Below are 14,912 nucleotides of genomic sequence, written 5' to 3'. Positions count from 1 at the left end.
GATGTAATAAATGTGTCATCAGCCTCCTGTGATTGATGTTTGTAACACATTTAAGTTTTCTCTTATGAGGGGACGCTTCAGAAATGGTATCAAGTTGCTCACGGAGACAATAAAATTCATCATATCTTTTATCCCTGCCCTCATGTGAAATTAAGCTGCTATTTTCAACTTGCTGAAGCTTTTGGTTCAGTGATGTTATCTCTTCATCCTTAGACGCAATCTGCCGAGCTGCTTCTTCATGCACATCAGTTAAAATCCTCTTCATGACTGTGTCAGTCACAAACCTTGAAACATGAAACCTGGCATTAACTACATCATGACAAGTTTCTAGCAGCATGTCTTTGAATCAAATCCTACCTTTACAAGCTGAACAAAGCTTACAAATTTTTGGAATCAGCTACAACAATATGCACGCCTAATAATGGCATTTGTACCAGTCGCCCAATCCAAAACAACAGAATAGGACATCTGGCTAAGCTAACCATGAAAGGGACATGTACTGCAGTCCAAAGACCGAAAGCAGCACACACCAGCGCAAATTAGCATAGCTGACATAGGATCTAATCTGAAGCACAGTAGTATAATAGAGAACGCAGATTCAATCACACACATAATGCAGATTCAGTCACACATAATATTACAGGTACTGTCAAACATGAAACCAAGGACAAAGCCTAATAGTTTCTCTTCTCATGATGACATTACATGCACTGCAGGACTCACACAAGACCATTACAAACACTACTCTTTATTTCACTCTTTATTCATTGATTTGAGCCATAGCAGCCTGCACCAATTGCGCTTCACACTTCAGTTGCAACGGGAGACACCCTTGCCTTTTGAGCATCCCTTTTTTCTGATGTATGGAACATCATATCCATTGCCACCACCGACTTTCATTACTTCCTTCATACAACCATGGAGAGTCAAGAAAATTCTATTTAATTGGCGCACAGAGTAACTTTGAAAAGCCTGATCCACAATATCAATGTATTAGTCCCATATTGAAAACCCATCTACTCTACTTGGTTAAACTTAGAGTAAAAATAATGAAAAGCAGCAGGTTCACAATCTCACCTCATCCACTGCAGCAACAAGTTCTTCGGTAGTTTTGGATGATGTTTTATATTGAATTGACTGAATAGAGTTAAAGAAGCCTAAATCCAAGACATTGAAATCTGACGAATTTGCTGGCTGGCATACAAGTCTCATATCGAACCCATCTAGCTTAGCAGCCTCACAAAACATTGTATCATTAGGTGAAAGATGAGGTCTAGCATTGTCCTGTTGTATGAGTATTGGTTTGTGTGCATCTTCACGAGGCCATTTAGCATGAATTGCTGGTAAAATCTTTTCAATCATGAAATCGCGAATTACTACCTTTGTTACTGACTCAATAGGTTTCATCTCTATTGTTCGTGCTGGCCGATTCGCACTTGACCTCCTCGCTGGTTCATATGTAACAAAGGGAAAGCAACCAATCTTTCCATCAAAAGTGCAATGCCCATCCGAGTAAAATCTCGGCCGTGCAATGACAGTCAAAATCACGATCTTTGGGATGTAATTCTTGTTTTTGCATGTTCTTGTCGGCTGTTCTTCACCTGGTACTGTATAGTATCGAAATGACTTTCTCATGATGTAGTACCACTTTTCATCAATGAACACATAATCAAACAACCCTCGAAACACGGGATCGTGAGGTATGCTATTTGGGTCAAGCATAGATACACACCACTTCAGCCTGTCCTTCTTGTTCTTGTCTGTTAAGTAGGGTTTTATGTTGTTTGAGACACGCTTTATAACGCCTTCTCTTTTCAGTGAGTGCAACTTACTTTTACTGATACCACAGTGCTGAGCCACATCATGTATTGTTGTGTAACTTGACAAAGGAAGACCACGAAGCGTTGACACATCCACTTCAATCTTCTTGCAGCCACACTTGGTCTTTTGACTTGAAACATCCACTAACTGACCTTGATCTAGACAACTTTTTCCTTTTTTCTAGATATGTTGTACTATCCGGAGAGGTACTGAGAATTCCTCTGAAATTTCTTTCGTCTCATGGCCCTTCAAATTTCCACTCCTGGCCTTTGCTACCAATGCTTCAAAAATTGCTCTTCGTTTCTCATTGGGCACTACTACTCTCCTCCGTGCATTCTCTTGATCTTGTAGATCAACCCCTGTGCTGGAGTTATTTTCATTTTCCTGATGAGCATGTGGATCAGCCCCATCACTAAAAACATCCCCTATGTTAGACTCATTTTCATCTTCTTCACGAGCTTGTGGATCAGCCCCATCAATAAAGCCACTTTGAGCATTCTTTGAGGCATCTTCATACGCTTCCAAATTTAAGTCAATGTCATTAACTGCTCTTGAGCATCTTGTAGCCAATGGTGATCTCCCATGTCCTATTGTAGGGGACCTCAACTGTGGTGACAGTAACATTCGGCTCAATGGGGACTAGAGAGCAACAAAGTTGTATAAGGAGACTTTCTTTTCTTTCTCGTTCGCCCTTCCCCTTCTTGAACATTTAGCCACCCTTCACAGACCTGCACGAGCATCAATTGAACCATGAGTTGAAGGTTTTCTTAATAAAAATCAGACAGTTTCTCTGAAAAGTTCAGAACACATGCAGCACTGAAAGTCTGAAAAGGTTTCTCTATTTTTTCCCAGTGAAGGACTTAGGGATACATGATTCATAATCTGACAATATTTCTCTATTTTTTCCCAATTAGTTAAAAATAAGCTAATTTGCTGGTCCTAAGAAAGGAGTGAGTAGGAGGAGCAGTCATATAGTTTGGCTGATAATATACTTTGACAGGGCAGAGGACAATGCAAAGAATCGATTATCAGATGACAGGTTACCAAATCAGCACTGCAGGGCTATCTCGTTGGATAGCACGGCTGCACAGGTGACGATTATCAGGATGAACAGAATACAATTGACAAAAACAATTCCACAATGAAGGATGAACGGATGGTTGCCATCAGGAAAAATAATGAAATAGATCTTGAAACAAATCAGGAAACACAATGAAAGGATGAATGAAGTACCTCAGGTGTTGCGATCTTGGCGATGTTGATGTGCGCGAAGACGAGGCCAGACCTGATGGCGAATTGCAAAGTTGGACACCCGTCGAGGCCGAAAGGGCGAGGAGGGAGTTGGCCATCGGGGGGGGGGGGGGGAGTGGCTTGTAGGGCCTGCAGGACGCAGCCAGCTCAGGGAGATGTTCTCCCACCACGCCGGTGGAGATCCTGCTTCCCCGCTTAGAGGTTCCCCGCTCAGAGGCAGAAATGGGGCCATGGTGGAGGCAACGAGGGGGCGGGATGGCGCGGTGGGGGAGGAGCTCGGAGTCGCGAAGAACGGTGGCGCCATCACGATCTGTGCGCCAAAGGATTCAGGGGGAGCAGATAGCCGACGCCAAGGATCCGCGCGAGCAATTCAGGCCAGCCAGAGTAGGGTGGCGGCGCTATTTGGAGAAGCGCATGGAGGCGAGGCGGAGAGGAGCGGCGGCGCCATCGCGACGAACCAGAAGCGAAACAATTGGGGAAATAGGAAGGGCAAAAGCGTCATTTGACAGGATCCTTAATTTTGCAAATTTTGCAGAGTAGTAGTGGACATCATAATGCATATTTAAAATTTTTGCTATAATTTTTTCATCATATTTTTCATATAATTTTTAACTTCAATGATTAATTTTTTATTAAATATCCTAACCTAACAAAATAATAATAATAAATTATGATATATATTTTTTAAAATGTGTTATGATGTGTACTATCATCTTGTAAAAATTCAGCTTAAGGCTCTACCTATGTATGGAGAAATAAAAAAGAGAAATTGTATTAGGGGTAATTTCTACTAAAGTGCATAGCTTGTGGGTAAAATGAACCAAACAATAGTTTACGGAGTTATCCAAACTTTAGCTATAGTTTACGGGAGTAATTTAGATCTTTTCAAAATATGGGTAAGAATAGCGATTGGTCGGGGTACCAAATTAGATGGTCAAAGTTTTAATCATCGATTGGTTCGATGTCAAAATACAAGTACTGAGAATTAGTATAAACAGTCAAAATAGGAGCGATGTGAATGTTGCCAATTAGAATCATACTAATTTTTTAAATCAACCAAAAGAATATCAAAAGTTGTCAACCTGTTCATATTTTGGCAGGACACATTTTTAGCCTAAACCAATCAAACGATCTGGCGGTAGGGGTGGTAAAGGACTTTAGATTTTGGCCTAAAAAACCTAAGGGCCGGGTCCTGAAAGGATTGAACTCTAATCTTATATAATTTTAAGCTAAAAAATAAAAAAAGATCTTTTTTGCCTCTCCCAATTTTGATCCGAATCTGTTTTTCCTCCCTGAACAATGAAACCATCCGACCAGCTTCCTCGGATATCTGAAACCGTTCACACGATCTTCTTGAGCGGGTTTGAGGGTGGTTTTTCTATTTTTCTTTTATGTTTATTTTAACTAAATCTTTGAAAAATTAGTAAATTGCAAAAAATTATAAAATAGAAAATCAACATGAGTAGATATAATATATTATATGGTATACTTTGTACAATTTTTTTGTTGTATCTTTAGATATATATTTTTCTGTAATTAATTTATAGCTATCGTTTTCATCGTCCAATTATGGTGAAATTTTTTTGGTGAACTAATCATTATATGATTAATCTGTAGTAAAAATTTTATAATAATTGGACAATGTTTGACTGATCTATAGATTTATCTATATAAACTAGATAAATCTATAGAAAGATTTAGACGAATCTATAGATAAACCTAGATAAATCTATAACTCAGTCATACATGATCCAATAATCATAAATTTTTTACTACAGCTCAATCATATAATGATTAATCCATCATAAAAATTTCACAATAATTGGATGACGGAAAACCGTAGCTATAAATTAATTACAGAAAAGTATATATCTAAAGATATAGCAAAAAAATTATACTAAAATATACTATATAATATGTTCACTGCGTATATCTATTCATGTGGAATTCAATAAAATTGAATTTTATATTTTATAATTTTTTTGTGATTTATTATGATTTTTTTTCAAAAGTTCAATTAAAGTAAACATAAAAAATAGAAAAACCGTCCTCAAACCCGCTCAAGAATGTCGTGTGAACGGTTTTGGGAATTCGAGAAGGTTAGTCAAACGATTTTATTATTTAAAGAGTAAAAATAAATTCGGCACAAAGTTGAAAAAACAATTTTTAAAAAAATTTAAAGATCATATTGTGCCGTCAAGAGGCCACTGGAGCACGGTTTCGGTTACCGCCCCTATCTCGCAGGCGTGCAGTTTCGACGCACTAGCCTAGCCACCTTCCAACGCGGCGGATCCCATGGACAGGCCGCGAAGCGACCGCCGTCCCGCGCGCGGTCGCCGTCGCCGTCGCGCTAGTATCTGGTAGTTGGGCTACGCTGGCCCAAGAGCAGTTTAGCCAGCCCAACGCGGCTTCTCCTTCCTCCTTCCTCCGTCATCTGTCACTGTCAGGTGCCCACATCGTCGGCAACAGCAAAAACAGCAGCCATGGCGGACGTCGATTTGCTATAACATCGGAGGTGCGGAGCAGCGGGGATTCGCGGCAAAGTAAGGCATGCTGAGCGCGGGGCGCCACGCCTTCCCATACTGAGTTCTCCGCCCCTGGACCGGATCCACCCAGCGCCATGTCTTCCCGGCCGCCGACGCATCCGTCCCACCGATGTCCACGGCGATTCCCCACGGCCTGTTGTCTCCTAGTCCTCACCTTCGCTCTCGTCTTCACCTCCGCTGCCGCCAAGTCCTCTCGCCGCCCCATATCCGTACGTCTCCCCACCTGACCCTGTCATCCCCCACCCACCTCTTCCAGCACTTCCTTTATCCTCTCATCACGCTTGCGGAAATGCCCTGGTGCAGGACAACGAGATCCGGCAGAAGAAGGAGGCCTGCTACACCGACGTCGAGAAGTACGTCTTACGATCGTGCGCTCTCTGCTGTTTTCTGTTTGGTGGGACGCATCTGACGCGATGTTTCTGTGTTCTAACGGCTGTCTCTCGGCTGGTCCGCAGCGGGTTATGGGGGGTGGGTGTGCAGATCCTCGCCAACGGAGAAGGAGAACTGCGTGCTGCGCTGCCTCTCCCCGGAGTGCTACGACCTAATATACGGCGGTGACCCGGTGAGTGGTGGCATGTAGATTTTGGGTTTCAGGAGCTGCTCCTGTGATGGGTGCTTTGATTACTGATTTTTGTTTGGGCGTGTTCTCCAGCTCGAGGAAGGGGAGTTGGACTATGTTCGGAGCCAGGAGTACAAGTACTGCATGCACAAGTACGAATTACTCTCGATTACTGAAGCATCTGGAATGTGTTTCTTTTGGGGTTTCGGATGTTGAATTGGGTCAGCCTTGTGTTGAACTGTTGAAGGATCGCATTGTGGTGCATCTGTAAAATGAATGGAGTGATAGTAATTATTATTCATCCCGTGGTTGGGCAGCTCTCTAAACAAATAGAATGACAGGAATTATAGTTGGCTCCATTCTTCTGTACTCAACTATTATTAGGACTATGCAGACATGCAGTCTACAAACTGTGACGCTGCTGTGTTTGATATGATGATCAAACTCAGACTTAATCCGTCCTTGTTTTGGTAGCTTCACTGATCATGAACACTTGTTGGTTCCATTGGAATTCTAGTTTTGCTAGCATATTTTCATATATCAGGTGTACCGTGTACCCTTGGCCACTGAAAAATGGGAATTACACAATAGCTTTTTATTGTTGGTAAAAGAAGGGAATGAAATTATTCATTGCTCCTCCCTTGGATAGATCTCTAAACATAGCTAAAACTACATAACTAGGAAGATAGTTGATTTTGGCCCTTCAATAATTCTTGTTTCTTTATGCATTTTTCTCTGTTTATTGTTTATATCATAAAACATTACTTCCCCAAGGAACTACATATGCTAGTTCAGGTTCTATAGTTCGAGTTTATCAGCATCCACAGTGTAATTGAATCGTCAAGTTCAGATTCTGTTATTTTCTATTTTTTTGAACTAGCAGAGAAGATCGCTTTAACCTCCATGATCTAATGATTCTCAGACTTCTCTCAGCATCATGGGTGTTTCAACTCTCCAGGAATAGTATGCCAGTTATTAGTATTTACACCTAATAAATTTCTGCAGATTCCAGAAGATCACTTTAATCTTGTCCTTCTATTATGTTCTGAGTTACTGAAGTATATTATGTAATAGTTCAGACAAGGAAACATAAACCACTTTAATTACAAGAAAACCACATCATCGAGGTCATTCGGATAATTCTCAATGACAGGATTCTTTGCATAATATAATCACATTTGAGTTCGTATGTTGTAGTTTTTATCATTCATTCTGTTCTGTTTTGTTCTTGCACCATATTTTTATGCATCCTTTTGAAAAATCTAATCTTGGACTATAGTGCATCTGAGTTGCAGTTGTTATTATCATCGTGTGAATTTCCTGTTCTGTTTAACACTAGATAGATTCTCTGGCCTTGAAGTTGGTTACCTGATCATGCTCCCTCATACCCACTGACCCACATATGTTTTCCTTTGGTTATTTCTTTTCAGATCATCCCTTGGAGAAAGCTTAGATGGGGTGAAGGGGTCCTTCAACTATTCATGAAGGAAACACCAGGAAAAAGTTGTGTTAGTTTGCTGTAAGTTTTATTTTCATGCGTACATTATTGCTTTATTTAGACCTTGAACCCAACATATATTCTGGCTTTCACTAATTGGTGAATATGGTAAACAACTTACCAAATATAGCAATAAATCTATCTTTTGGGCTAGGACCTGGGGGTGGTTTGGGTGATGCAGTAGCTTTTGGGCTACTAAGTCAGGATTATTGGGGTTGCCACAGGCAACATTGTGGGGTTGCTGTTGGCCACAGTTAGTGGTATACTGTAGTGGTCGGCAGCATCAGGGTAGGCGGTCACACTGTTGATGGTGGTGCCAGCGGCTGTTGTAGGCAGTGATAGGACAAGATGGTGGCCGTCAGGAGCTTGAGGACTTGAATGGGGAGACGAAAAGGGAAGGATGTGGTGGACTTAGGATGAAGGAGAGGTCTCCACCACATTCACACACACAGAGGTCCCTTTTATTGCTGTGATGGACTCTGACCACCAGGTAGTGTGGTAACCTCGCCTTCCAGCACTGGCACCGGTACCTTCTCTTCCGGCTGTGCAAATGACTAGTGCACAAAGCTTGCTCGTCACTGCCCCCAGCTCGTTGCTACACATCACCTCTGACCATGCCCCAACAAACACCCGTATGCATCTATGCTGCTCCGACAGCCATCTGGTGGCAATGGCTGCACCCTGAATCTGCTCACGGCTTACCTGATCCATCCATTGGTCGATGCATGGCCAGGTACATTCACCAAGGGGAGAGGGTGGGATCCCGAATCCATGCACATCGGTAGGTGGATGCGGGAAGCACAAAGGTGCTCCGATTCTACCTTTCTCTAATTTCAGAGTTCCATAATATTATATCGTCTAAGCTCCTGAAAAATCTCAAGACACCCATGTCTTGTCAAGTTGCGATGGGATGTAGACTTAAATTTCAACTTCAAATATTTGATTACATTGTTGATTGTACCACGGATATACGCATGAAGTATTACAAAGTTACAATTCCTTAAAATAGTATTATCCAACACTCAGCACCAACCAAGGGAATTTGTGCACCTAAGAACCAGGGACGAGGGCGCTGATCACTGAGACTTGACGGCTAACTGAAACCACTGATAGGATACGACATACATTTCTATTTCACTTCAACAGAGGAGAGTACCCAGGAGTTTCAACCCCAGTAGCATCTATAGTTAAGCTAACAGGAGGGCTCTCCATAGAAATCACATCAACTAATTGATCGCCCTGCCATCCATGTCCTCTTTGAGGCACACTACTGCAATGCTGCCAACCTTTTGAAGAAACTCAATATTCTCAGGGGAAGTTATCTCTTCATCAAACATCTCCCATGCTTTATCCTCTGAGGCATATGGCTTCATGAAGTTTATCATGAAACTGTTATTTCCATCATACCTTGGCTTCTTTCTAGTAATGAGCTCTAGAAGGACAACTCCAAAACTGTAGACATCATTCATTTCATCTAGATGACCAGTCTTCATGTACACAGGGTCTATGTAGTTAATATCCCCGACCACAAGTATGGTATGTTTTTTCTTTATGGAAAGTAGCCTGGATGCCCCAAAGTCAGATACCTTTGGCATGAAGTTCTCGTCAAGAAGTATATTGCCTGATTTCACATCTCCGGGGAGGATCTTCTGATTGGTAGATGAATGCATGTAGGAAAGAGCTTCAGCTGAATCAACAGCAATATCCAGCCGTGTTGCTAAAAAAAACTCGGCCGGGTGGGGAAAGACCGCCCCACCGGTATTGACTTTCTAGAAGAAGCCTCGGCTTCCCCGACCGAGAAAATCCCCGAACCCTGGCCCCGCCCTGACACTGGGGGCCGTAGCCCATGGGAACCCTGCCTGGGCCATGTAAGGGTCCTCAGGCCGACCTGGGCCGTCCACACCAGTGCATTGGCACCGGGGCCAGCGAGGGGTTTTTTTTACCCTCAAGCTGAAATTCGCTCCCACGGGGAGTCGAACTCAGGACCTGAGGGGTGCCGCCGGAGTGACTAACCAACTGGGCTAGCATCCTTTGGCCTATCCAGCCGTGTTGCTAACAAGAGAGAAGTTTTTGTAATGTCCTTAATTCCATGAAGAATGTCGTACAGGCTTCCTTTTGGGGGCAAACTCATACACTAACATTAGAACATCCACCTCTAAGCAACATACTAAGAGCATAATGATATTTCTGTGACTAATTCGAGATAGAGTGAAATAGAACGCTTCACTGCAACTTGCTGCCCCTGTCTATGGTTCCCATATATACCTAGCTGAAGCCACCTTTTCCAAGAACTGATTTGATTCAGCTCCTCCTTCGTGAAGATCTTGATATTATTGATATTTTCCAACAGTGGGCCACCATTTCTCTTGAAGAACTCCCTAAGCTTTCTTCTATGATGCACCATAACCATAAAGATTGCTGAAATTATAATTATTGCGATCCCGCAAATCACTCCTGTAACAAGAAATGAGTATTTGGTGTGGCTTGTGTAAGTGCTTATGTAAATGCATAATCACTTACAGTATTGGTGATGCTCGTACAGTCTTTTCTCTTTGTGGGGGTAATTGCAGATCTACAGTTCTGAGATAAACACAGTGACAACTATAGAAAAATTGTGCAGTTCGCTCATGTTAAGCTTCTGGGCAAATTAAGGACGAGCCTCTATATCTAGTTCTAAACTACTCACAAATTAGTATTTTGGACACTGTCTGGTTAAAAGTATTTGCGTATATGTATCATTTGTATGTTGGGGGCCTAAAATGTCTGGTCAAAATTAAAATGGTTTGAACTTTGACTGCATGTTTACAGCTAGTTCTGGACTGCACTTATTTTCTCGTGAAGGAAGTGAGGATAGACGATGGAAAGTGTAACGCCTCATTCCCAAATATGGCTAAGTTCTACTCTCACGTTGAATAAAACACGCACTCGCACCAACACCGCTTACGCTTTCATCCTCGCTTCGCGTAAAAGGGTTAACCTGGGGGTTGAAATGCATTTGGCACTTGGGTTTATATATTGGTGAGACTCACTCTCAACTAGCAAGGTGGGGCAACTCTTTACACATGTTATGCCACTCACACTTGATGTCACATACACTCCCCCTAAAGGATCCGACAACATACCAGTTCTACTCTCATGTTGAGTAAAACACGCACTCGCACCAACACCGCTTACACTTGCGTCCCCCTAAAGGATCCGACAACCCCAGTCCCTTTGATACCAATTGTAACGTCTCAGTCCCTAATATGGCTAAGTTCTACTCTCACGTTGAATAAAACACGCACTCACACCAACACCGCTTATGCTTTCGTCCTCGCTTCGCGTAAAAGGGTTAGCCCAGGAGGTTGAAATGCACTTGGCACTTGGGTTTATATGTTGGTGAGACTCACTCTCAAGTCACTTGGGACACTAGTGGGGCTCAAATTCATCCTTGTTGGGCCGGGATGTCACAAAAAGTTGGGGAGAAAATTCTCTATGTAGCATCCGTAAAACTTGCTCTTCCTTCTATAGCACCCAAACTAAAAAAAAAAAACTTCCCTATGACTGCACCACCGAAATTTTTGTTCCCTATCTAGCACTTCCATCCATTCCGTTAGCCTGTACCGTGAGTTTGGCTGTGAATGTAGCGTGAAAAGACCAAAATACCCCTTGCCTCCCTACTCAGTCCAAACTCAGTCCACCGAAATCCCGTGCGCCTCTGTTTCTCTCCCTCACTCATTCCTCAACCCTAGATCGAGAATGCCGAGCTCTGGCGAGGCCGCGGGCGTGGAGCCCTCTGGCGCCAAACAAATTTGCGTTTCAAAATGGCTCAAAACCTCAAAATATACAGCAACAATGTAACAGATACGATGGAACCCAAAGAGGGGCAAAAGGGACCTTTTCCCTTGCAGTTAACACCGTTAGGTGTTCTTACTAACGGAAGTGCTAGATAAGGAACAAAAATTTTGGTGGTGCAGTCATAGGGAAGGTTTTGAGTTTGGGTGCTATAGAGGGAAGAGCAAATTTTATGGATGCTATATAGGGAATTTTCTCAAAGTTGGGAGGGAATGTTTACCTATAGCAATTTGTGCTACACAGGGGAAATTAGGATCGCATGGTGCTTCTTTTGGTTTCCCATGGCTGCCTTGTGGACAAATGCACTCAAAGGAGCCTTCTGTATCTCTGCAATGCCCGTAGTACCTATACCTATCTTGATTCGTGCACTCATAGTGCTTAGTGCTGTGAAACGGCGGTGGAATACGCAACTCATGATCTTCTGCTGCTTATCACATACTCTTGCAGCCGCTGTCGCCGTCAATGTAGGGGTTGCCCTCGTGCAATTGGTGTCAGCATGGCCGAAGTCCGGCTCGATCCGCAAAATACTCAGGTTAGAACAAATTAAACAATCTCTGTTGACCTAATAGAGTTATCCGGTAGACCGGTACCATTTAGACCTACGATTATGTTTGGATTTGTATTTGAATTTTAAAATCATGGACTTGAAATGGTCTCGAGTTGTGTGTGGTAGAAACATAATATTTTAGATTATTATGATATGAAAATGGAGTGTAAATTGTGTTCATATGAACGAGTGAAGAGAAATAGGAGGAAATAGATTACCGAGGGCGAGGTTATTAGGGATCTACCAAAGCATCTCTCTATTAATTCTGAAAATGGTACCGCGGCTCCTCCTATAACTTATTGGACATCAGTTATTGTGGATTACTGAAGATGCTCAAGATGAAACAACCGGGAGTTTCAGCACCACTAGCAACCATGGTTATACTAAAAGCAGAAGTTTCAGTACAAATACCATCAGGTACTTCATCACCTTGGCTCTCCGGCCTTTGTCTCCACTCCCTTCTCACTGACCGAAGGCCCTCTGCCACTTGCTCCATGCTGGGCCTGTCATCCAGTTTCTCTCCGAGGCACTCAATTGCGACGCTGCCAACCATCTGCAGAAACTCAATATTATCAGGGGATGCGATCTCCTCATCATACATCGCGTGTGCCTTTTCCTCTGCTGCATATGATTTGATGAAATTTTCCTTGAGGCTATTATATTTATATCCATCATACCGTGGTGTCTTTCTAGTAATCAGCTCTAGAAGGACAATTCCATAACTGTACACATCGCTCTTCTCGTGTAGAAGACCAGTCGTGTACACAGGGTCCAAGTAATCCGTATCCGCTATCACGTCTTCTGTATGCGTTATCTCTATGGAAAGTGGCCTTGATCTCCCGAAGTCGGAAACCTTTGGCATGAAGTTCTCGTCAAGAAGTATGTTGCCTGATTTTACATCTCCATGGAAGATTTTTGGAGCGACAGATAAATGCATATAGGCAAGGGCTTCGGCTGACTCAACAGCAATATCCAACCTTGTTTGCAGTGAAAGAGATCTTCTTTTGGTACCGTGAAGGACGTCATAGAGGCTTCCGTTAGCCGCAAACTCGTAGACCAGCATCGGAATTTCCACCTCTAAACAACAACCCAAGAGCTTAACAATATTCTTGTGAATAATCTGACTGAATCTTGATTTCGTTCGCAAACTCAGTCTTTCTAATTTCATCAACTTCTGGATACCTGCCCTCCTTAACTACCGAAATGGCCTTCACCCGTTCGTTCAAAAAAAAATGGCCTTCACCGCAACCGTCTGATTGTTATTGGTGGTTCCCTTGTAGACCTCACCCACGCTGCCTTTGCCAATAACACTGCTAAAATTTCTTGTGATTTGAGTTAACTCCTGCTTCGTGTAGATCTTGATATTGTTGATACTTGCCAATAAGGGTCCGCCATTTCTCTCAAATAATGCCTGAACCTTTCTCTTCTCGTTTAACATAAGAATGAAAATTGATAGCGCTATAAGACATGAGATTCCACATATTGATCCTGTCAAAAATAATAATGGAAAAAGTCAATAATATATTTCCGTACTTAGCTACATCTTCAGGCCCTCTGAATTTAGACAGTTGATACATCCTGGTGGCTACAAAAATATCACACCACCAACAGTTCATGCAAGTTACTGCCAAAAATAAAAATAAAAAATAAAAAAAATGTATTAGTACCTATTGAGATCTTTGCTGAACGGGAGAAATTGGGATCGCATGCCTGTTGCCGTGGATTGCCATGGCTGCCTCGTTTGCATTTACAATCATAAGAGCCCTGTGTGTTGTGACAGACTCCGTAGCATGGATACTTCTCCGGATGCAGGCACTCATCAATGTCTGCACGGATGCGGCCCGGAAGTGAAGATTGTTTCAATGGAGCCACCCCGTGTCAGTAAAATTATTTTCTGCATGATGCCGGCTTACCGGTGCATCCATCGACGATGTAGGCGTTGCCCTCATAGCCCTGGGAGCAGTTGCAGGTATACCCAGGGCCATTCACAGCATCGACGCAGCTACTATGCTGGCTCTTGCACGCGTACGATGAACGGTTCTTCACGGCGTCGGAACACTTAAACGCCGATGACCCGTTCGGCCGGATCGCCCAGTCGAGCCACACCGGCATCGTCTGTTTCCTGTCCATCTTAAGGTCGGCGGCGCGAAATTTGTAGCCGCCCCTCTCCACCAGGAAGCCGTAGCTGCATGGGCTGAAATCGTAGATGAGCCGGCGGACGGCCGTGGACTCGTCGTCGTCGTCCACCCCGATGGAGTTGTCAGTGAGGTTCGGCGGGATGTCGACCCTGCAGCAGCCAACTCCCGCGCAGCGGCCGTCCTTGACGACCTCTGCTCTCCTGCAGTAGGACACGCAGCCCGTGTAGTACTGGTAGGGGTACCCGGCGTCGCTGCTGTTGTCGTGCCGGCTTTGGATGTACGCTGTGACATCGCAGCCGACGACGCGGTAGACGCCCTGCGGGTTGAACGAGACGGGGGCTTGGGATTCCGGCAGGCGCTTGCCAGACCTGGCGTAGCACGTCCAGGCGATCGGCAGCCGCACTCGAGCGCCGCCCGGCACGACGGACAGGTTCAGTACCTCGTAGCCCGTGCCGGCGAGGAACGGGGTTCTGCCGCTGCACGTGATCGCGAAGCCGGGGCGGAAGCAATTGGCGCCGATGCCGAAAGGGTAGGGGATGGCGACGCCGCCACACGTGGCTTGGCAGCTCGACAGTGCCCAGCCGTTCGCACCATGGACGTGGACGGACGACGCGGAGGCAAGCGTGATGATGAGTAGCAGCAGCGCCGCTACGGAGGACACCATATCCTTGTGGCTACCATGCAACTCGACTCATCGACTTGGCTTCTGGTCAAGTTC

The 14,912-nt window shown here is 43.9% G+C and overlaps 1 protein-coding gene and 2 pseudogenes across 2 annotated transcripts; 1 reads left to right on the top strand and 2 right to left on the bottom strand.

The window, feature by feature from the left end:
• Positions 1-581: 581 nt before the first annotated feature.
• Positions 582-3,577, bottom strand: LOC120646819. 2 transcript variants are annotated; one of them, XR_005664618.1, is made up of 3 exons: positions 3,055-3,577; positions 1,078-2,549; positions 582-972 (listed from the first exon to the last, which is right to left on the bottom strand). XR_005664618.1 is itself a non-coding variant. In XM_039923307.1 (2 exons), the coding sequence occupies exons 1-2, from the start codon at positions 1,720-1,722 to the stop codon at positions 811-813; spliced, it is 807 nt and encodes a 268-aa protein (XP_039779241.1). In that variant the 5' UTR covers positions 1,723-2,001; the 3' UTR covers positions 582-810. The 2 variants fall into 2 exon arrangements, 1 of the variants encoding a protein (XP_039779241.1); XM_039923307.1 differs by lacking the exon at positions 3,055-3,577 and having other exon boundaries at positions 1,078-2,001.
• Positions 3,578-5,369: 1,792 nt separating this feature from the next.
• LOC120646818 lies at positions 5,370-7,828 on the top strand (annotated as a pseudogene).
• Positions 7,829-8,901: 1,073 nt separating this feature from the next.
• On the bottom strand, positions 8,902-14,912 carry LOC120648212 (annotated as a pseudogene).

The sequence above is a fragment of the Panicum virgatum genome, chromosome 9K (assembly GCF_016808335.1).
Source record: "Panicum virgatum strain AP13 chromosome 9K, P.virgatum_v5, whole genome shotgun sequence".
Classification (NCBI taxonomy): Eukaryota; Viridiplantae; Streptophyta; class Magnoliopsida; order Poales; family Poaceae; genus Panicum; species Panicum virgatum.
Note: the sequence above shows the minus strand (reverse complement) of the source record. Positions and strands in the feature narration are given on the sequence as shown.